This window comes from Gossypium raimondii, chromosome 13 (genome assembly GCF_025698545.1).
Source record: "Gossypium raimondii isolate GPD5lz chromosome 13, ASM2569854v1, whole genome shotgun sequence".
In the NCBI taxonomy this organism is placed as follows: Eukaryota; Viridiplantae; Streptophyta; class Magnoliopsida; order Malvales; family Malvaceae; genus Gossypium; species Gossypium raimondii.
Window position 1 is genome coordinate 57211419 of NC_068577.1, and position 20612 is coordinate 57232030.

At 33.5% G+C, this 20612-nt stretch overlaps 4 protein-coding genes across 11 annotated transcripts; 3 read left to right on the forward strand and 1 right to left on the reverse strand.

Moving 5' to 3' along the window:
• Positions 1–380: 380 nt before the first annotated feature.
• On the forward strand, positions 381–3096 carry LOC105782427 (uncharacterized). The gene is made up of 2 exons (XM_012607162.2): positions 381–857; positions 2649–3096. Exons 1-2 carry the CDS (start codon positions 515–517, stop codon positions 2969–2971), a joined length of 666 nt encoding a protein of 221 aa, XP_012462616.1. The 5' UTR covers positions 381–514; the 3' UTR covers positions 2972–3096.
• A 121-nt stretch (positions 3097–3217) lies between these two features.
• Positions 3218–8327, reverse strand: LOC105782425 (protein EMSY-LIKE 3). The gene is made up of 11 exons (XM_012607157.2): positions 7884–8327; positions 6950–7087; positions 6387–6619; positions 6181–6290; positions 5835–6072; positions 5546–5740; positions 5403–5471; positions 4320–4565; positions 4163–4231; positions 4020–4083; positions 3218–3540 (listed from the first exon to the last, which is right to left on the reverse strand). Exons 2-11 carry the CDS (start codon positions 6975–6977, stop codon positions 3470–3472), a joined length of 1323 nt encoding a protein of 440 aa, XP_012462611.1. The 5' UTR covers positions 6978–7087; positions 7884–8327; the 3' UTR covers positions 3218–3469.
• A 1620-nt stretch (positions 8328–9947) lies between these two features.
• On the forward strand, positions 9948–12028 carry LOC105782426 (octanoyltransferase LIP2, mitochondrial). Its single transcript, XM_012607160.2, has 2 exons — positions 9948–10190; positions 11225–12028. The coding sequence occupies exon 2, from the start codon at positions 11228–11230 to the stop codon at positions 11933–11935; it is 708 nt and encodes a 235-aa protein (XP_012462614.1). The 5' UTR covers positions 9948–10190; positions 11225–11227; the 3' UTR covers positions 11936–12028.
• On the forward strand, positions 11996–19420 carry LOC105782428 (uncharacterized). 8 transcript variants are annotated; one of them, XM_052626475.1, is made up of 8 exons: positions 12010–12144; positions 16067–16755; positions 16975–17048; positions 17272–17345; positions 18300–18642; positions 18838–18922; positions 19002–19065; positions 19227–19420. In XM_052626475.1, the coding sequence occupies exons 2-7, from the start codon at positions 16462–16464 to the stop codon at positions 19050–19052; spliced, it is 921 nt and encodes a 306-aa protein (XP_052482435.1). In that variant the 5' UTR covers positions 12010–12144; positions 16067–16461; the 3' UTR covers positions 19053–19065; positions 19227–19420. The 8 variants fall into 8 exon arrangements, with proteins under 8 accessions (XP_052482440.1, XP_052482435.1, XP_052482436.1 ...); XM_052626476.1 differs by having other exon boundaries at positions 19243–19420; XM_052626478.1 differs by having other exon boundaries at positions 19008–19065.
• Positions 19421–20612: the final 1192 nt, after the last annotated feature.

Below are 20612 nucleotides of genomic sequence, written 5' to 3' on the forward strand. Positions count from 1 at the left end.
TCAATGTTAAAAATCGGAGAATAAAACTGTTTAGATTTTGATTTGCAAATTCATGATGTTTAATGTTGTTTCATGGAAAAAATAAAACTAGAAGAAAAAGGAAAAAAGAACTTTCGATTGGCATAGATGGTAAGAACAAAGAAGGTCATATAGTAGCGATTTTAACAACCCATTAACTTAAACTTTGGAATAATTCGGTCATTAGTTTATAACTTTTTGAAGTTGAGTGACTAAAATAAAATTTTACTAATAGCTTAGTGACTTTAGGTGTAATTTACCCAAGCTAAAAAAATAAAATAAAAAATAAAGTTGCCCAAGTTGAGCATGCAATCAATTCATGGCCCTCGTATTGTACATTGATTATTGAGTAGTCCAACTAAACAAACACTGTAAACTCCCATTAAAAAAAAAAAATCTTTTCACACCTCATTCAATTCGTTCTTTACTTTCAAGCCCCCCCCCCCAACTTTTTCTCCATTAATTTCATCTCTCTCTATAAGCTTTCAATCCAACAATGCCCAACTATACATTAGAGTCATCCACAGTCGAAACCCTTGATGGAGTCAACCTAATGACCAGAATTTTCAAACCAAAACAAGTGAAAGACAACATGGTAATCGTCCTTGTCCATCAATACTCCATCATGGGTGGTTGTCAAGCTCTTATGAAAGGTATGGCTTCTGGGTTAGCTGAAAAAGGTTACGCCGCCGTCACTTTTGATATGAGAGGTGTCGGACAGTCGACCGGGAAACCTTCTCTTACAGGTTTTGCTGAAGTTGCCGATGTTGTTGCTGTTTGCAATTGGGTTTCTCAAAATCTGTCTCCTAATAAGATTTTGTTGGTGGGTTCTTCTGCAGGTATGGTATAATTGTTGTTTTTTGGGGGCAAATAGCTTGATTTTTTATATGGAGGATTAGATTATTTTTGTTTAGATTTAGATCCTATTAGATAGGGTATTAAATTCTATATAATTTGGTTTTAGAAGACAAATAATAAAGTTTAATTTCTTCGTAACATTGAAGGGAAAGTTAATTGGAAAAGTTCTATTTTGTATGATTTGTAGGTAGATTTAACTCTAGCTTGTTTCTCAAGTGCTGATCATGTAATTTGATAATAAAAAAATTGGTATTTTGGACTACGGTTGTTCACCCCATATCTACGTTGTGGGATTGAATCGCAAGAACTGCCTGCTAGTTGTGTGGGGTAGTGATCTGTTCCTTCCAGTGGCGTGCGAGTTATAAAAAGATGGTATTTTTATTTTAGGCTTATCAATGATTTCAGGTTGCTTCTTGATAAAATCTATCACTGTCCTTGTTTTAGAAAAAAGGAAATTCCAGTGATGAATTCAAGTGCTAATCATGTAATTTGATTAAAAAATTGATAACTTTATTTTAGTCTTATCAATGATTAATAAAATCTTTTACTTTCCTTTCTTTATAAGATGAAATTCTAGTGATGAATTCAAGTGTTAATCATGTAATTTGATTAAAAAATGGTAACTTTATTTTAGTCTTATCAATGATTTCAGGTTGCTTGTTGATAAAATCTTGTACTTTCCCTTTTGTAGAAAAAAAGGAAATTCTAGTGATGAATCCATAGTTACTTGTGATTTCTTGTTTTGCTTGCTAGTGGTTCTTGATTTATGATCTATACTTTTCGAATTTGGTAAATACATATCTAATAGATGTGTAGATGATTTAGTATAGTAGATTGTTGACTATTGTTTTAGGAAATGATCTGTTGGGAAGTTCAATCGTTTTCATTGCCTTCGAAGTTTACTAATAGTTGCATGACCATTTTGTAGCTTTTTATAGTTGGGTGACCAAAAAAGAAATTTACTAATAGTTGAGTGACTACTAGAGTTGTTTACCTTTTTTATTTGCTTCACTTTGTCTGTAAAAGTAAAGGTTATTACTTTTGGCTAGTTCTTAAGACAAATTTGATGAGCTTTGTTTCTTCACTGTGCTGTACTTTATATATAAAGATGAAGGGTTAGCAAGATCCTCATTACAGGCTTAAATCAAAGGGAAATTAGTGAATTTGTATAAGGTTAACTAATGTTTTTTTTTCCTTGGAGTGGAAGTTATTGATGTGTTGTGGATTTAGGGTTAGTATTTTGCTTTGGGGAGACAATTTTCATTAATGATGATTAGAAAGAATATTAGGTGATCGATTCAAAAAAGGATTGTATGAAATGGTGATGCCACATCAACATATATCACTTACACTCAAATCGTGTAACGTAAGCAACTTTGTATGAAAAGTAAACTAAATCATTAATGCATCAAATGTGTAATTAAATTATGAAAAATTATTTCAGTAATGCGTTAATGATTCGGTTGACTTTTCATACAATTTTGATATTGCATGGTTTGAGTGGAAGTGATATATGGTGATGTGGCGTCACAGTTTCTTTGCAGGAAAATCTGTGAGGATTGTGGCATTGAGCTTTTCATGGGCCTTTTATACATTAAAAATGATCATTGTTAGGTATCACATGTTCTTACAGCTTTTTATTAGTTTGTGCATGGATTGTATGGTTTCTATCCCAGTAAATCACCCGTATAACTGATTTGCCAAGGTTTTGTTTTCTTTTATATTAAATTGTCTTGCTGTTTCAGAGATAAAATGGGTTCTTTTTGTTGCAGGGGCACCAATTGCTGGTTCTGCAGTAGATCAAATTGAGCAAATCATTGGCTACGTAAGTCTGGGTTACCCTTTTGGCATGATGGCCTCAATCCTTTTCGGACGTCACCATAAAGCCATTCTTCAGTCCCCAAAACCGAAACTCTTCGTCATGGGAACTGAGGATGGGTTTACGAGCGTGAAACAGCTTGATAACAAGTTGAAATCAGCAGCAGGTCACAATGAAACACGTTTAATCGAAGGAGCTGGCCACTTCGAAATGGAAGGCCCTGCTTTTGATTCTGAGATGGTGAAATGTATCCTTGAATTTATTGCCTCTTTGTAGGACAAGCAACCAGTTCTTGTACTAGTTGCTTGATGAATTTTGCATTGCTTTTGCATTTATTGATTTTTTTGTGTATATATATATATTGCAACTTGCAGGAAGTTAGACCTTTTTTGGTTCCCAAATTCCAATCAATGATGTTTTTGATGAAAGTGAAAATATGGGCCCCCCACTGAACATGACCACAACCAAATGAAGAAGATAGAGACAAAGAGGATAAAGCAACACAATGAAAATTAAAAAAAGTTTTACAAGGTCAGAATATTATCATTCACTAGCATTTAAAAAAATTTTATACAAAGCATTTTTCAAGTTAAAAGTCAAGTTACAAATGAGACTAAACCCAATGAACCTTCTGCCTAAAAAGATTATGTACCAAAGGAAAAAAGGCATTTTAGCCTAGCTGATATAAGAGTATCATAAAACAGGGTACAAAAAAAGCTTCTGCTGCTGAATGCATAAAATATGCTATGGCTAAAATGGCATATATCATTATCATCAAACTGCAGTTTTCTCCATGCCCTTGGTTGATCCATTGATTGTCCTTGAGAGATACGGATGCTCCCCATCTGCTTTTAAGCCAAACAAATAAATAAAAACTAAAAACTATTAACTACCCAAACTATGTATGTATTTTGGACATCCATTGCATAAAATAGATGAATAAATAACAGATGTCTTTCTTCATGAATAAAGCTATTAACACCCCCCCCCCCCTCTTGGTGGGTACATAAGAGCTCACACAAGCTTAAACATATACAAGCTCTTTTTATGGTTTTTCATCTTGCTGCTGTTTTAAATAATGAGGCAGGCTTAAGATAGGATCTATGTTATACATTGGTATTCTTGCCTGTTTGAAATTTGTATCATTGCTTTTGTTCTTATGGGAATATGATAGTGAAGAGGGGAAAAAAACTAATTGGAAATTTTACACCCTTGCCACAGGTAAACCAAACATCCAAAAGCTACAATTAGATTGTGTACAATAGAAGCTGGTGCATATCCTTATTTTAACTAAAATTATATAACTTATGCAATCAGTGATTACCACTTTCACCATCGGAAGCATCTTCGAGTCTGGCAATTGCATCAACTAGGGCTTGTTCATGTTCCTGCAATAATGATCCATCATCATTGTTGCAATAGCTGATGTAGAACAACACATGAAAATCATTAGAGGACAATACTTACATTCAACACTTTCTTAGCTTTCTCAATCTCCACAGGATCAGGATGGTTTGCACCGAAAACTTTTTCCACCTATTCAAATTTCCAAAATTAGAATACAACCACACAACATATTTTGACAAAAACTGTATAGTAGATGATCTTTCAGCCGCAATAATACCTCCTTAATTAGAGTATCTGTATGAAGTATCTCAATATCACCCAAAACCTTTTTCCCAACACCATTTTGTGTCAAAGGGAAATCCTTTTTGCCCTGACCCTTTAAATTCCCCCTACCTCTTCCTGCTCCAACCACCCCACCACCATAAGCCATGGACTTCTTAATCCCAGGGCCTGGTCCAGGACGGCCACCTCTACGGGATATTGCAGGATCATCACCTTCCCATCTAATATCTTCAGGAGATATCTACCATCATATATAAAATAATCAGTCAGGTGGCAAGAAAGCATAACGCAAAGGATTTACTCTGATGTTGTATTAAATAACCAAAGAAATGGATAAATAAAAATACCATTCTACGTTTCTTACTGCTCATTATGAGCCTCAAGTAGTGAAATGCATAAGAAGATTGTAAAAGACATCCTAGGAAGTAACAAAAAATTGAGAGAAGCTATAATTGAAAAAGTTACCACTTCAGCATGTAATATTACAAACTTAGAACAGCTCCAAAACATTGAGCCTTACCCTCTGAATATATCGCAAAACCCTTGATAAGTTAGAATGAGAATGATAATAACGAAGCAAATTGTCAAGATGTGAAAACAGTTGATGATATTGGTCAGTACTTTATAACACAACTTGAATTGATTAATGCTTGGATCAACTAGGAAATATAACTGTATCACATGATCCTTGCTCATATTTTAATAGATATATCTAAATAAAGGCAAGAGTAAATTGGTACCTCCAAATTTCATTATTTCCAAACCCAACTGCACTTGAATTCAAGAAAATCGTATTGATCATTGGCTTAACTAGTAAGATTGACATTGTACTGTAAGTCTGTAACTCTATGAGATAGAACCATATCTCTGGAAACACATGGTTCAAGCCACAAGGATAAGCATGCATATAAATTCTACAATGTCTTGTCAATGGCATAAAAGTTTCCGAGAAAAATATGCAACAAACTTGAAAGTTGTTTTTATTAAAAACTGTACAGAATATGCTAACTGAAGGTAAATCAGGTAATACAAAGCAATTATACATTGCATGAGATAGCATAAAACACAATAATCCTACCTCTTTGAGATTGACCCATTCCCAAGTTTCATCTGCTGTATTAATGTCATAAACCAAAGCATGCCGCCCCTATCAATATGGAAACATAGGATTATAAAGAGCTCCATTAATTAACATCTTAATGTAAAAACTACAAAACATACCTCAAGTCGGTTATAGTCTGTAATAACAGCCTCATAGAAATGGTTGTCTTCAGGCCACCTTGTCCAAACTTTCCTTCCGATTAATGGATCATATGGTGCTGCTTCAGCAGATTCATTTGTTGCAAAGGCCCCAGAAGACATACGGTTAGAAGCCTGGGGTCTGCCAGGAAGACCTGTGGAAGTGTACTGCGTCGACTTCATTGAGGATACAGCAAAATAATATACATCATCAGTAAATGATGAAAATAGGATATGCATATTAGCTTTCTCTTGGAACAAAGTGACTCACTGATTTTGACTTCTTGCTCTTTGCACCTGAGGGAGGACCTCGTCTCAGGGCTGATGAAGATGGTTGCATGGATGGATGCAGCGCAGGAGATGGTGCAACCATAGATAATGAAGCTACAGATTGTGATGTTTTCTGTTTCTTGCGTGATCCTGATACTGAAGGACTAGGTACAGGGTCATGAATAGGCTGACTTGTACTGAGCATTCCAGGCTGGATCCCACCTGCTGCTCTCCATTCTCTAACAGCAATGATAGATCATAATTCCCATTAAAATGCAGAGATGATAAGAAGTCGTTCAATATTTAATAAATGCTGCTCAACAGAGCATGACATAGTATAGTCAGACCTTATCCTCCGGATCATGTCATCAGCATTAACCCTTGATAGAAGTTCTCTATGTTCCTCATCTGACACTCTCAACTCCTTTCTGAGTTCAGTAATTAAACTTTCCTTCTCCTGAGAGGGAAAACATATTTGGTTTAAAATAGTTTTAAAACCTACTTGACACAATTTTTATGGGATAAATTATTGAATAAGTATTTTGACAAATACCCAAGTTAAAGCATCTGATTGAGCTTTGAAGGCCCGCAGGACCGAACTGTATGCTTCCTGCTCAATGAGATGGATTTGTGTTTCCATGTCACCATGAATCCTAGGCAAAGGAGCAACTGCTGATCTTCCATTGCCCATAGAACCAACAACTGTTGATCTTCCATTTCCTGCAGCAGTTCGACCCCCTCTTTGAAACCTATTCTGATGTGAAGAAGGGAGGTCATCATCTGTTCCTGCAGTTGTTTCAGATCAGGAAAAAATCATCAACTGAGTTAAGCTTCTATGAGAAGGCAAAATCTATGCAAAGGCTTGCAGAACACTTCAAGACAATGCAGAAATTACAACATTGAGAAGGAGAGAACGGGGTGAGAAAAAAAGGAGCTCAAACCTTTTGTGAGTACAACATATTAAATATAGGGTTATGACCCCTAAATCTTCACCCAATTTAACCAAGGAAAGCCACTTAATTTTCCCATCAATAAACCAAGCTCTTTAAATCTCAAAGTCATCAAATATATGAGGGAAAGAAAAAAAAACAAACTAAAAATGAACTTTCAACTCACCACTGCTATCAGAAAGCTCATAGTCCATGATAGCTCCTTCAAATTCAATAATCAGTAAAATCTATGAAATAACCTATGAACCAATACAAGCACCAAAAACAAGCTGCCAAGTTCTTGTGAAAGACAATGAACAAATACCTGGAAACAATAAAAATCCAATTAATTGATAAGCTTCAATTTAGCTAAACTAGCTATAAGCTCAGTATTCTAATATTTAGTGCTACAAGAATTAACAACAATAAATTATCAAAATAAACCCTAGCTGAACTCCAGAACCTTAAAATGTATTCTTAAAAATGTTAAGCACGGAAATTATACTTGCCACTTATTGCTTCAAACTAGATTAGTAAGATCAAAACAACGTGACAGTTTCAGGTGTTTTACAAATATGATTTAGGTTTTTGGCTTAATGAATTTGCCTTAGTTACTGCTTCTAACTATATGCATAGAAACGCCAATTCGTGTTTGCTTTGTTACTTGCATTTCACTTCTATAAGCAAATTTGAATGAAGGAACAGTAATTTTTCAAAAAATTAAAAATTGAACTCTTTTTGAAGAAGAAAATACATGAATAGAGGAATAGCCATTGTATTTTCTTCATGTTTCAGTTTTAAGTCAAATTACCATTTTGCTTTTGTTAGTTAATTTTACTCCACAGCAACTCGCTTTTCATGAGGCAAAATAAAAATGAATTCGAAAAATTCTTTGAAACAAAAACCTAATTCCCAAATCTAAGATCTTAACTAAACAGACAATGCAGAAATTCAAGCTTCCAATTCCAAATTAAGCTTCGAAATATTCAACCACTCTCGCCGTTTTAAAACCAAACAAATAAATACACTTTAAAAACAAAATTCAAGTCAATTTCATCAACTACAAACCCTGCATTCACAAAATTCGTCTCCTAGAGGAAAAAAAAACTTAACAAGCTCACCTTGCTCGACCAAATCCCTTCTATTCTGAGGATCGAAAAGGCAATTAATTCGCCGAAAACCCTTCAGATTCCAACAAAAAATCACTTCCAATCAACTTCGAAACTACACTTTCTCCGAAAACTCTTCGAACCCCGAGACAAAAATTGCAGCCAAAGAAGCTCGAAAGAAGCTAAATCTTGAGAAACCGATTTCGTCCGAGGAAATTTCCGTTTCTAAATTTTCGATTTGTGCTTGAAACTTGAACAATGACGATAATTTGAGGGATTAAGGAGAGGCTTCGAAATACAAATTAGGGATAAATTTAGGGTTTAGAGAGCGGATTTTGATGTGAAAACAAAAAGATATGGTTTTTTGGATTTGCGAGAGTGTGTGTGTGTGTGCGCGCGTGCTTCAGAAAGGGAGGGGAAGAGAAAGAAGGCGGACTTGAAATATGTTTTATATGGCGCAATTTTTTTAAGGTTTGAGTTCCGCTCTCTATGCTCTTAATGGCTAATTCATCTCATTTTGTTTTGGAATAATATAATTTTTGCCGGTAACTAGGTTTACTTTTGTGCCTAATTTAATAGTTGGATTTATTTTAGTCCTTAAATTTAAAAATATAAAAATTCAATGAAGTAAAATTTTAAGATTGTGTTACATCATCGCTTGAATATTAAAAAATATTTTTTAGAAATGATGACATGACACAATCTTAAAATGTCATATACAATGTTCTAATAACCAGACCAATGGTTAAACTGGTCAGATCATTGATTCTCGATTCAACTTGTTTGATAAATTTAGCTGTTAGGCCAACAATAATTAAAAATTCATAAAAATTTAAAAATAAAAATTTTATTAAATGGATTTAACCTATTCAACTAATGATTTTTTCTCAATTTTTAAGTAAGTAGTTTCTTATTCAACCGGTTCAACTTCTATGTTCAGACTAATATACAGATTGGTTTTCAGTCTAATTAATCCAGTCCTATTTCAAGAACACTGATCACATAATCAGATATTGATGGAATTCAAGTTCAATGACGAAAATGAATCTAGTTACCAAGTTCAAGTACCAAAGTGAACCCAAAAAAAATATTGGTACGAAAGTGAACCTAGTTGTCAAGTTTAGGGCAAAAATTTATATTATCCCTTTTGTTTAATATCAAATTATTCCATCACTCCTTTTGCTATATGCAGGTCACGAATTTAGCCCATATACTCTAATTTGAGATTTTTAATCTCTGTTTTTTCGAATTTTTAGTTTTGAAATTTTATACGGCAAATATATTATCATACAAATAATGTTATGTGAACTTGTTATTTTTTACATAATATTCACAAGAAAAAATCAAGTCATTTTAACTAATGGATTGAAAAACTACCGATCAAGGCAGTACTAAAAATTCAAATTCTAAAAATATGAGACTAAAAATATCACATAAAAATCGATTAAAATCATAACCTGCACATAGTACGAAATTAATAATATAAATTGACCTGACGTATTTAACTACCACTATTTGTATCAAGTTTAAAATTTTAAATTCAAAAAGTAAATGAATTAAAATCAATCAAAATAAAGGACAATAAAACTATTTGTGGGTCATATCATAATTAAATTTCAAAATAATTTTCAAGTTTATAATACCATTCGATCCAACCAATCAGTTCACTTCATGGTTTCAAAATTTTATAAAATATGAAAATATTTATTTATATTTTTTATTTTTTATATAAAATTTAATTTAAAAATATTTGTGTATTATTTAAATCAAATTCCAATGAATAAAATGATACGAGACATAAAATTCATTGTCCAAGCTAGATTGAGTTATAAACTTGTGATGGGTTGTGTTGGATTTAGAGTCGATCATGGATCGTGATCGATCAAGTAAAAAATTTAGACCTATTTTTTAGGTTGGATATTTACTTTTAAAAAATAGACTTAAAATTTTATCCAAATTTGAACCAAATAAAAATATTAAAATCCGTGTCCTATCCAGGTATTAAATTTTTATATAAAAATAAATTTAAAAAATAAAACAATATTTTATACTCTTATGAGGCTGGTCCATACTAAGTCTATCTTTTTTGTTGAGATTGGGTTAGCTTTTTAGATTGTTTTCTTCTTCTTCACCGTCTCTTTTTCTCTCAAAATTCTCTTTTTTCTGCCCCAATTTCTGGTAAGCATAGTAACATAATTGGTGAGGGACTGAGGGCAAAACAAAGCAACGCACCTCAATCCTATAATACAATAATGCAGCGTGGGGAAAGAGGAAATGATTTCTGAGAGCTGGCTGCCATTTTGCATATCTAATTAGTGGGTAAGCTTCTTTTTTTTTTTTCTGCTTGTCATTTGATTTTTTTTTTTTTGGTTCTTTCATTAATAAACTAAGTTTAGATGTGGAAATTTGGTTCTTTGCTTATGGTGAAAATGTTGGTATTTATTTTCTGGAAACGTATCCAAGTGTATGAGAAAATGCTTCCATGAGATGTAAAGGCTTTTTTGGTTCTTTCATTAATAAATTAAGATTAGATGTGCAAATTTGGCTCTTAGCTTATGGTAAAAATGTTGGTAATTTATTTTTTTTTGTGTCCAATTCTTAATACCCATATCCAGTAAGTGTACGAGGAAATGCTTCTATGAGATGTAAAGTAAAAGTAACCTGAATTTCTGAGCATAGCTTTTTGTTTTTTATGATGGGTTGGGTTTCTTTGTTATGAAATTGCAAGATTTTATTCAGTGTTTGTTTTTCCAAACTCTTAAACTTCCCCAATAATTTGGTTGCTGCAATTGCATACAGAAAACATAAAGACTTCACTTCTCAAATCTTCATTTCGCTAGTTTAAGTTCATTATTCTCTTTTTTACTTATGCTAATATTCTTTCTACTGCAAACACTTCGCGCTTTTGCATTATCGTGACTGTGTTTACAAATTTAATTGGAAATTTGCCATATCTCTATCCAATTAATCCTCAACTTTACCTTATTTAAGAAAGTGGAACATTAAGGAAAAGCTTCAATTTTTAATGGCTTATTTCATTTCCCTCCTTTGATATTGGCACATAGTTGTGATTGGAAAAGGCTGAGATTGTAAAAAAAAATTCTTGACTATTACTATTTCAAATTTTCAGTGCCTGCGTTGTTTTCTAATTGATTAAGACTTTGTAATTCTATCCCAAATTAACAATAACTTAAAGATTACACGTGAAGGATAGGTTTTGCAATCCCTTTCGGTATAAAATTATTTGAGCAGTATAGGCTCTTATTCTGTACTGGATAGTTGATGTCATAACAACAATTTAAACTTGAAATAATATATCAAGGAAATATGCTTATTGATGTTGTATTCTACAGGAAATGAGAGGTCCGGGTAAACTTGAGGTGTGGAAGATGGGCTTTGTCAATTACTTGGATGCACTTAAGCTGCAGGAGAAGCTGGTATCTGATAGAAAATTATGTAGGATACCTGATACTCTTCTGTCCCTGCAACATCCACCGATTTATACCCTTGGAAAGCGGCGAACCGATCACAATTTGTTATTACCTGTGTCTGAATTGAAAAATATAGGAGCTGAGCTTCATTATACGCAAAGGGGAGGAGACATTACATTTCATGGTCCCCATCAAGCCATCCTATATCCTATTATTTCACTTCGTGAAATTGGGATTGGCGCTAGGAATTATGTGGAGAAACTTGAGTCAACTATGATTGAATTATCATCCTTGTATGGCGTGAAAGCTTGTGCTGGCCAAAAGGGTGAGACAGGAGTTTGGGTTGGAGAAAGAAAGATTGGTGCAATTGGTGTCCGGATATCATATGGAATAACCTCTCATGGGCTGGCATACAACATTGATCCTGATTTGAAGTATTTTAAACATATTGTGCCTTGTGGAATTACTGATAAAGAAGTTACATCTTTGAGAAGGGAGACAGCCACTGTGCTTCCGGCGGAAGAAGTCATTCAAGAGCAGTTAATTTCTTGTTTTGCAAGACTTTTTGGTTATAGCACTGTCACGTGGAAGGAGAATCCTTCAATATTTTCTGATCATGAAAGCATAGATTGAGTTCCAACTAATATTATGTCAAATGATTTGACTATGTGACCTTTGATTTAATCATTCATGGAGGAAATAGAATCAAATTTGCTGAGTTTATTATGTGACTGAAAGGTGAATTCAATTTAGAGATCCTCACTGATGTTTGGACTCAGGATGGGTAGAAGATATTTGCAAAGTTGAATGATGTTTATGTTCTACGCTGTCCTCCCATCCAGGTATAAAGCGGGTGCCATTCTTTAGATATCTCGAAAACTTTTTGATTTTCTTAAAATGGATGGAAAGGTCTGTTGAAAGAGTGAATCTTCTTTTCCTTACCTTCGGAGCATTACCCATTTATTACCTTTTGGTCAATCCCTGCCAAAGCGTTCGATATGGATCAATCCTCTTCTTCTCCGTGTATGAGTTCCTTTTCTGAATGCTCTACATGGCAGCTCAAAACCTTATGCATAGATGGAAACTGAGAATTGCTGGGAACCATGATAGGCTTGTTAAGTAAAAAGTAACTAGCTTACGATCCAGGTTGCTTGGCCCTGGAAAAAATCTTATTCCCCAAATAAAATATGCTCAAGTAATTTTGGTAATATTATAAATCCTTCAAATACAGCTTTTTGGGGTCCTTTGAGCAGATTATATATATAATGGTTTTGCTATTCTATCTCCATTATCATTCCTAATGTGATGGACTGCAATTATGCATGTAAACTTCCCTCCTCTCTATTAAATTCAGCTGCTGAGTAATAGTTGATGCTACATATATAAACACATACACACAAATGTGTATACACACATAACATGCCAAGTATAGAAATAAAGATCTTTTCAGCATGTTTTTAAATCTGTTATTAATGTCTGGCAGCTGTAGACTACCTTGGAATAAAAACAGAAGCGAACAAACTTCAGATCAAAATAAGTGCATCAGTTCTTAAACATTGTTGACAAGCCTGTTAAATTTAATAAAAGAAAGAATCATGTTTATATATGAAAACATAGCAAAATTGAGATTCAAACAGGAAAAGATCCTGATATAACTCCAATGAAATTAGAAAAGGGTCCCAATTGGAGGGCATTTTCCTATAAGGGTTATGAATGATTGTTTTGCAGAAAGCAGGATTTACCCAGCTAACTTTAGCTGTTTTTGTTATACTTAGTACAGTTACAAAACTGATTAATAGAATTTAATACACAGGTTAGGACAGACAAATGATGCATCTGATTTTGGTCTCATGTGATTGGTCACATGAGACATGTTATCTAATATTTGAGGATTGCAGAAAAGACAGAAAAATACTGCTCAAATCAGCGCACATGAGCAGCTGCTTCAAAGTTCTCATCCCATTAAATAACTAAGAAAATAAATAAGAATATATCTAATCAAGAATATATTCTAATCTGCATTATGAGTGGAAATCTCAACATGCTCTTTATGATTATTTTAATGGCCTATTTTGCTGTCATTAGTTTTCTCTAATCTATTCTTATTTTTGGTTATTACTGTGAATAAATTATGCTTATGAATATCTTTGCTCTATTTACTTTAGAACCTGTTTGGATATATTTTAGATCTATCAATCAAAACCAGTCAAGTTAAATATGCCGTAACCCTGGTTAACTAGCTATGATAATGAATTCTGTTCAAACACATGATACCTAATCAGGATAGGGATATTCAACTTTCAAACGGTGTTCTTAGTAGGTATGGAGTAATTGTCTAGTAATGTTATATATATATATATATATATGTTACACTTATATTAAGACTTTAGTAGAAACATGTAAGATATGCACTGTCACCTTTCCTGAAGATATATCTCTTAGCTCCGAAGCCATCTCTGTTACATTTCTTCTTCAACAGAAGAACATTATGAAATTCATTCATAGAGCTCTGTTTGCTGTTTTTGCCTTAATACTCTTTAATTTACTTATCTGTTCTCCACTGTCCCTCCACTGTTGGAGAAACACTCATCCAAGAGTTAGAAATCAACCAAGAAGATTGTTAGGTTCCTTTGCTTCTATTTCTGCAAATCTAAACAAGCTGAGCGAAGCCATTCAAGATCCTGCGGAAACAAGTTTAAGAAAAGCACCTCCGAGTGATTCAAATCCCAACCAAAACAAGTGACTCCAGTGTTTGTCTAGAGATTTGAAGAAAGAGAAATGAAGTCTCAATTCTCTTTCAACATTTTTGCAGTTTTCTTACATTTACTGTTTGATAGATAGGACTACTGGATCTCTACTTTTCTTCTTTTCTTCTTTTCTGTAGCCACAACATATTCAATCTCAACTTACTTTTTTTTTCTGCAAGTCTTGTTTTGCGGTAGATTTAGGGATGTGATTAAAAATTATTCATTGTATCCTGTCATTGTAAGAAAAACATCAGATGATCAGAAATAGTAGAGTTTCTTTCAGAAGATCACGAGTACCTTGTCTGTGATATTTGTGCTAATCATTGTTTGTTTCATCTTTTTTTTTCCTTTTTATTTTCCTCGTTCTTTCCACTGCTACTTTTGGCCTGAATTTTTTTTTCTTTGTGCAGTGAGGATTCTAATTTGTATCATCTTTCTCTTGGTCTCCCTAGTTTCTTTAAATGTGGCTGCATGTGATGAACAAAACAGATCAGTGTACTATATTCTTTAGTTTATTTTTCTAGGCAACCCGGTCCATGAGGCAGATCATGTAAAGACAACTAAACATGTTACCTTATAATAAAGCTGCTAGAAATCCTTTCAGGCAGAGAATAGAACCTTTAGAACCAAAAGTGTGTGTGGACTTTCTCTCATGCACACGCACAAGAATTTCTTTCCAAGTTACTGTCCACTTCTCCAGTGTCCATGTTCCTCACCTAGTTTATTAATGTCCTCTCAACTATCACTTATTTTTTTCCCTGTTCCAAACTTACAATGGTGAGCTTTCTGTCATTACTTGATTCAGAGAGTTGATTGCTTTATATGATATATATATATATATATATATATATATCTGCAAATTAACTTTTGATGGAACTTTCATGCAGAAACTCTGTTTCTGTGGGAAAGATAGTGTTTCTTTCTACTTTAACGAAAAAATGGCTAGACTGTATCGGATCTCTCTCTTTATACCTCTTCATTCTTTTGAGTGAACTGTGCACGGAATCTGATATAACTGAAGTTCTTGAACTGATGAGGGGTAATTATAACACATGTTAAGCACAAAATATATTAGAAACATGTGCCATCAAAATATGTTTGATTTGACTAGTTAGAAAGTTGAAATTTACGATAAAGTTTCGTTTAATGACCAATTGTGTCTCAGGATTGAAAGTGTTAATCTAGATACTGTACAAGCAATTAGGGAGAATTAGTCAAAATGAACAGTATTTTTGATGGATGGTGAAGACATAATGACAAACTGAAAATATGCCAATATATTATTTTAATATGCAAAGTTAATGATAAAGTATTCTTGAGAGAGTAAGAGAGTATAACATTCTGAATGGTGGACACAGGACTTGCAGTCCTCACCCTTAGCCTATCAATATTCTGTTCAATGGTCTTTGAAGCTTTCATTATAGCAAACCATAGTTAGACAGCCTAGGATTCATTTCGTTTTCTGAAGAAGTTTCTGTACAGTGTGGCAATAGATAATGTAGTTGTGGTATGATAAAATTCTCCAGGTATCTTTCATCATGGAGGGCCAAATAGCTGGTTTGAGACATCTTTTTTTTTTTAACCCAAACAGTGCTGCAGCTAAAAATAGAAATATCTGCAGCTCCTCCAAGCGAAATGGTGCTTTACTTGGAGTTTATAGCTAGCTCATCATGTATTTCCTTGCATGCAAAGAAACTTCATTATTGTGTTCATCAGTGTAGGCGATTTGAAACTTTAGAGATTTATGATTTTCCTTTTTTGATTTGATTAATGAATAGATCTTCTGATGGTGGTCGTTTATTACTTCATTTATCACAAATAAAAGGTTTCGACTTTTATGGTATGTGACAATAGAATGAGGCTTCAATCGAATGTTTGTTAGCATACTTGTCCATTTCTGGGAACTTCAGATATTTGTAGGCGCGATACTCTGTTAATATCTAATCAATTCTTCTGCTTTCAATTTACTTGCTTTTAAGTGATTCTAGTTCTCAAGTGCAAAATCTTTATTTGACAGAGAGAAGGATATCTATGGACGAGCTACTAGATCTGAACTGAAGCGTACTATATAGGTCGAGGATGGGATCAATCTTTCTTAAAATTTTGAATTGTAACGGCTAATCTCGTGCATGCTGTCATCTATGAGTTACTTTTTACATTTTTGTGAGGAGTTTTGGTTACACGTGCTACGAATGCATTAGAGCTGAGCTCCCCGTATTTGATAACTGAGAGTTTCCAGTTTACTGACAGATGAAGTATTGGCTTCCTCTGCCATTAAAGCTGCTCGAAATAATTTCAGCATTTCTGTCTTGTTCCTCAGAAGCTTACTATAATACCATCCTTACCTATTCTGTTTTAAAATTAATTAGTTTGTAACTGCTACATCTTTTTCTGAGTTATTTCACTTTAGAAATGAGAATCCGTAACAGTCGCCCTCCATTTCCTCTTCCTTCAGTATCAGATCCTACATCAAGGTTTACGCATCGTCTCCCATCAGGAAATGGCCTTTACTTTGATGACCGTTTCTTGGTTCAAGAAACCAATCGCCAAATTGGATGGTCATTCTTCCACTTGAAAAATGCTGCACGTCAAGTTTCTGAAGAATGTGGGGAGTTGAATAAGGTGCTAACTATGGAAACCAGACCAATAAATTGTCAAGACAAGGAAAAAAGGAAAAGCTATCGCATGCAGGAGAAATCCAGTCAAGTAATCGATCTTTCACTTTTCCCTTTATTTTTCCTTTTATGAATTTCATAAACATTGATCTGAGTTCTTCCCAAACATAGTTACCATTGGTCTGCCATAAATTTTTATTCCCCTCTTTTAAAATTATCTGAAGAGACTAAATGAAGTGTAATCAGCTCCCTCTAGTTCTAATAAGCTAATAGTAGTTTACATGGTTTTACTACAAAATTTTAATATTAGGCTATGGGAGGACCACATGAAGCACAGGCCAACAGAGCTGATGAAGGCAGTGAACCCTACATGTTCATTAAAGAGTAAATTTCCTCGATTCCTTTTATATCCATTATTCTTTGTTTTGTCAGTGAAGTTAAATAATTATATAATATTTCTGATAAATGCATGACTTATTAAATCTACCACTTTTTTGTCATCATTTAGTTTATTTACCGCATGCTTCTGCCTTCTACATGATAAAATCGTCTTTCCCAGAGTTGAAAGATTTAAATTAACCCCTTTTTTCTTTTTTGGTGCATCAAGTAACAAAGACGGAAATACCTCTAGTGGTGCAGTTAACTTCGACATTGCACAGCCTTTTACTTCCTATGAACTTGGTAATTTTGGATCTCTCTCTTTTTTTACTCAAACAATTGCAATAGAGTTGTCATTTTCTTTCAGTTGATTGTAATTGGACCTTGATCCTTTCATCTTGATATTCAAATGTTGCTTGTGCAGTAGCAAAGAAAATAAACTCTGATAACCTTCTTCATTTACTTAAACATTCATTTCAGTCTTTGTTTAGGATGAAGTAACATGTTGAATTTGTTGAAAAGGTTGATTGGAAATTCATTTCATAGTGGAACCTGACTGTTTAATTAAACAACTTGTATCATCATGTGCAATGCAGAAACTAAAAAATTGTTTATTAAAGATAACTTTTTGAGGCCTCATTTAACATGGCTAAGATTTATATCTACTATATTTAGAACAGCATTACTACCAAAGGTTCATGCATCATTCCCAGAGAACATGTTGATGTATTGATGGATTATAAGATATAAGCCAAGTATGACATAAACTTTAGAAAATATATCATCAGTAGAAAGATGTAGTTATGAAGAAATAGTGATACCAGTAAGCAAACCACTGCCAACTCACACACCACAAACATGACTGCCCCTGTGATTCACCACAAAATGGGTTTTTGGGGTGAACACAGTGCCTAGGCCAAGAGCTGGGGTTCGAAACTCTAGTTATGCATGCTTATAACTTATTGCTTGTAATGATCCAATGCACACGGGCTTAATCACATTATATACTTGGAGTCTGTTTTTGTTTCAACATCAACTTTAAGCTAGACACTTAGCATATTAAGTCCAGGAATGAACATGCGCTCTATTCTTAACACATTTGCGAAAAACAATTAGAGATGCAAATTTTTAGGGATAAAGGAAACTTAATGTGTTGGAACTTGAAACTTGCAAAAAAAAATTATGTACTAGTAATTGAACATATTTCCAATTTACAAATACTTATAACTAAGCTTGTTGTGAGGTACGGTGAAACAGGAGGGGAAGTATCAGACAAGAAGAAAAAACAAATTTGCCTGCTAGAGACTGAGATGGTAAGAGGCAGGAAGGAAGATGCAATACTTGAAAAAAATATGGAACTGGGAAATGTTTCTGAGAAAAGTATAGAAGATGAATATGGTAGCAAGAGGACTAGGACTCTTTTTTGTCCTACAAACTGTGAATATTTCTTCCTTCCTGAAAATGAGGGCTTTGAGGGATATGGAGGAATGCAAGGTGGAATGAGCTTTGAGGATATGGTTGTTGAGACGAAGGAGAAGCCAAGAAGGGTAAAGAAAAGGAAGGAAGGTGATCAATCTGGAGATGCCAAGTGGTATACCGAGTAAGAACCTTACAGACTTGTGAAGAGGAAGTACTTTTTCTTCTGGTTAAATTTAAACAATGAATTTGCCTGTCATCAAATTTACAACTAAATGAACTATTATGTAATAATTCCAACCCCTATGTAGTATAAATTATCCTTTGTTTGTTATTTGCCAATGCATGTCTTTCCTCCTTATAATTTCTCATTAAACAGAAGGTTCATCGGCAAACAAGCTTCAAACGAAGGAAAGTCATCAAAGAGAGGAAAGCATACTGCCGATGCCCAATGGGAAAAACGGGTACTATGTCTCTTTCTCTCTCATTCTTAACTTCTTTTCGGTCTTGCCATTAGATAACATTTGCATAACACCACTAAAGATGCAGAGGAGGAGTAGTAGACCAAGGAATGCGAGTAATCTCTCTCGATAAGTGGAAACTTTGAGTACTCTCTCTCACTCTTCCCTCTAATGGTTATGTTTTATGAACTTCACATACATCTGCATGCATGATTGGGATGTTTCATGGACACATATATACATTACCATATGCATGGTCATTTCTTTCTATATTCGCCTGTGTTCAATATATTGAATATGGTAACAGGAATCTAATTATGCAGAAGCTGAGAAAGACAAAGTCGAGGAGCGGAAGGCCAAGGAAGCTATTAAGTTGGTTTGCATTTACCTTATGACAATATGCTTTATGGCATCACTATAAACCATATATACTCAAGTCTTTGAAACTGTTTGAACAGTCTTTTACATAAAAGAGCAATGAAAAGTTAGTTTTCCTGGTTATTGATAGTCTACTGCTTATAGTTAACATCATGGCCGACTGATTTAGAATGAATCTTCTGTTACTGCTTATAGTTCGTTGTGCGGTTAAATTGCTTAAAATCCTTTTCATATTTAAACGATTTTTCAGTTTTCGTTTTCTCATATAAAAAAATGTTGATTTAACTGCACTGACTTGGTTGTAATACTAATATGTATATATTGTTCTGAATCACATTATAAGACACTCCTCTTGAAATTACATAGTGGGATTCAATGGAGTTTTGTGGTAATAATGCCTTCAAATTTTTTTCCTTTTCGGGGTAAATCATAAACCTGAGACATTTTCCCTTTTGTGGTTTTATATTTGCAGCAAAAGCCATTGTACTAATGCATTATTAGTTAGGTTAAGTCCTTTTTGTTGTGCATTAGACATTTTTGTTTGATCTTATTATATATAAAAATCTTTTCAGCAGTTAGCTGCATAAAAATAGTAAAATGTTTTGGTCTTATACCAGGCTTGGTTTCTGAAATTAGGCTTAAGTTATACTTTGAACTATACTTGTTTTCCTACTTTAGTGCTTAATTTTTTATTTATTTCATTACTATTATTTTCGTCTTAGTTTACCTTAAAATTATCCGTGTCCAATAAGAATATGTTGCGTGTCATTTTCTTGTTGGTGACTTTTTATTTTGAAGTAAATTAGGATAAAATAATAATTCAGATACTAAAGTATAAAGAAAATAATTTCAATGCCAAAATGAAAAAAAAAAAAAAACTAATTTAAAGCCAATTTGTCTTAAAGCCCTAAATTATTGTCATCTTGGACATAATGCTTGTGACTCTAAAAATTGATCGTCAACTCATGTAGAAAACAAAGCAACTTATGTACCCCCAAAAAAAGGGAAAATAAAGCAACTGCTACAATGAGTGAACGAAAAAGAAATTGGGTAAATATACACATTGATATTTTTAAATGAAAAGTGCTAAAAATAGTTTTCGATTTTATAAATTATTAAGGTTAATTACTCATATTCTCTAAATTTCAAAATATTTTAATTGAGTTTTCAAAGTGTTGATATTGTAACTACTAGTTCCTTCTATCGATTTAGTCATTTAATTAGGCATTAAATGTTAACTCGGGTTGATGTTAGTTTAAATTTTGATGTGGATCGTATTTAAAACAATTGTATCAAATTTTAAACACGTTTACAC

What these genes read in the sequence shown, in the direction of transcription:
- LOC105782425 (XM_012607157.2), bottom strand. Translation starts at nt 6,977, where the DNA reads ATGGACTATGAGCTTTCTGATAGCAGTG. An exon ending in CAGACTATAACCGACTTGAG is followed by an intron (nt 5,472 to 5,545) that starts GTATGTTTTGTA and finishes CCATATTGATAG; the next exon opens with GGGCGGCATGCTTTGGTTTA. An exon ending in TGCTTCCGATGGTGAAAGTG is followed by an intron (nt 3,541 to 4,019) that starts GTAATCACTGAT and finishes GCTTAAAAGCAG; the next exon opens with ATGGGGAGCATCCGTATCTC.
- LOC105782427 (XM_012607162.2), top strand. Translation starts at nt 515, where the DNA reads ATGCCCAACTATACATTAGAGTCATCCACAGTCGAAACCCTTGATGGA. An exon ending in GTTGGTGGGTTCTTCTGCAG is followed by an intron (nt 858 to 2,648) that starts GTATGGTATAAT and finishes TTTTTGTTGCAG; the next exon opens with GGGCACCAATTGCTGGTTCT.
- LOC105782428 (XM_052626473.1), top strand. Translation starts at nt 16,462, where the DNA reads ATGAGAATCCGTAACAGTCGCCCTCCATTTCCTCTTCCTTCAGTATCA. An exon ending in TTTTACTTCCTATGAACTTG is followed by an intron (nt 17,346 to 18,299) that starts GTAATTTTGGAT and finishes ACGGTGAAACAG; the next exon opens with GAGGGGAAGTATCAGACAAG. An exon ending in ATGCCCAATGGGAAAAACGG is followed by an intron (nt 18,923 to 19,226) that starts GTACTATGTCTC and finishes ATATGGTAACAG; the next exon opens with GAATCTAATTATGCAGAAGC.
- LOC105782426 (XM_012607160.2), top strand. Translation starts at nt 11,228, where the DNA reads ATGAGAGGTCCGGGTAAACTTGAGGTGTGGAAGATGGGCTTTGTCAAT.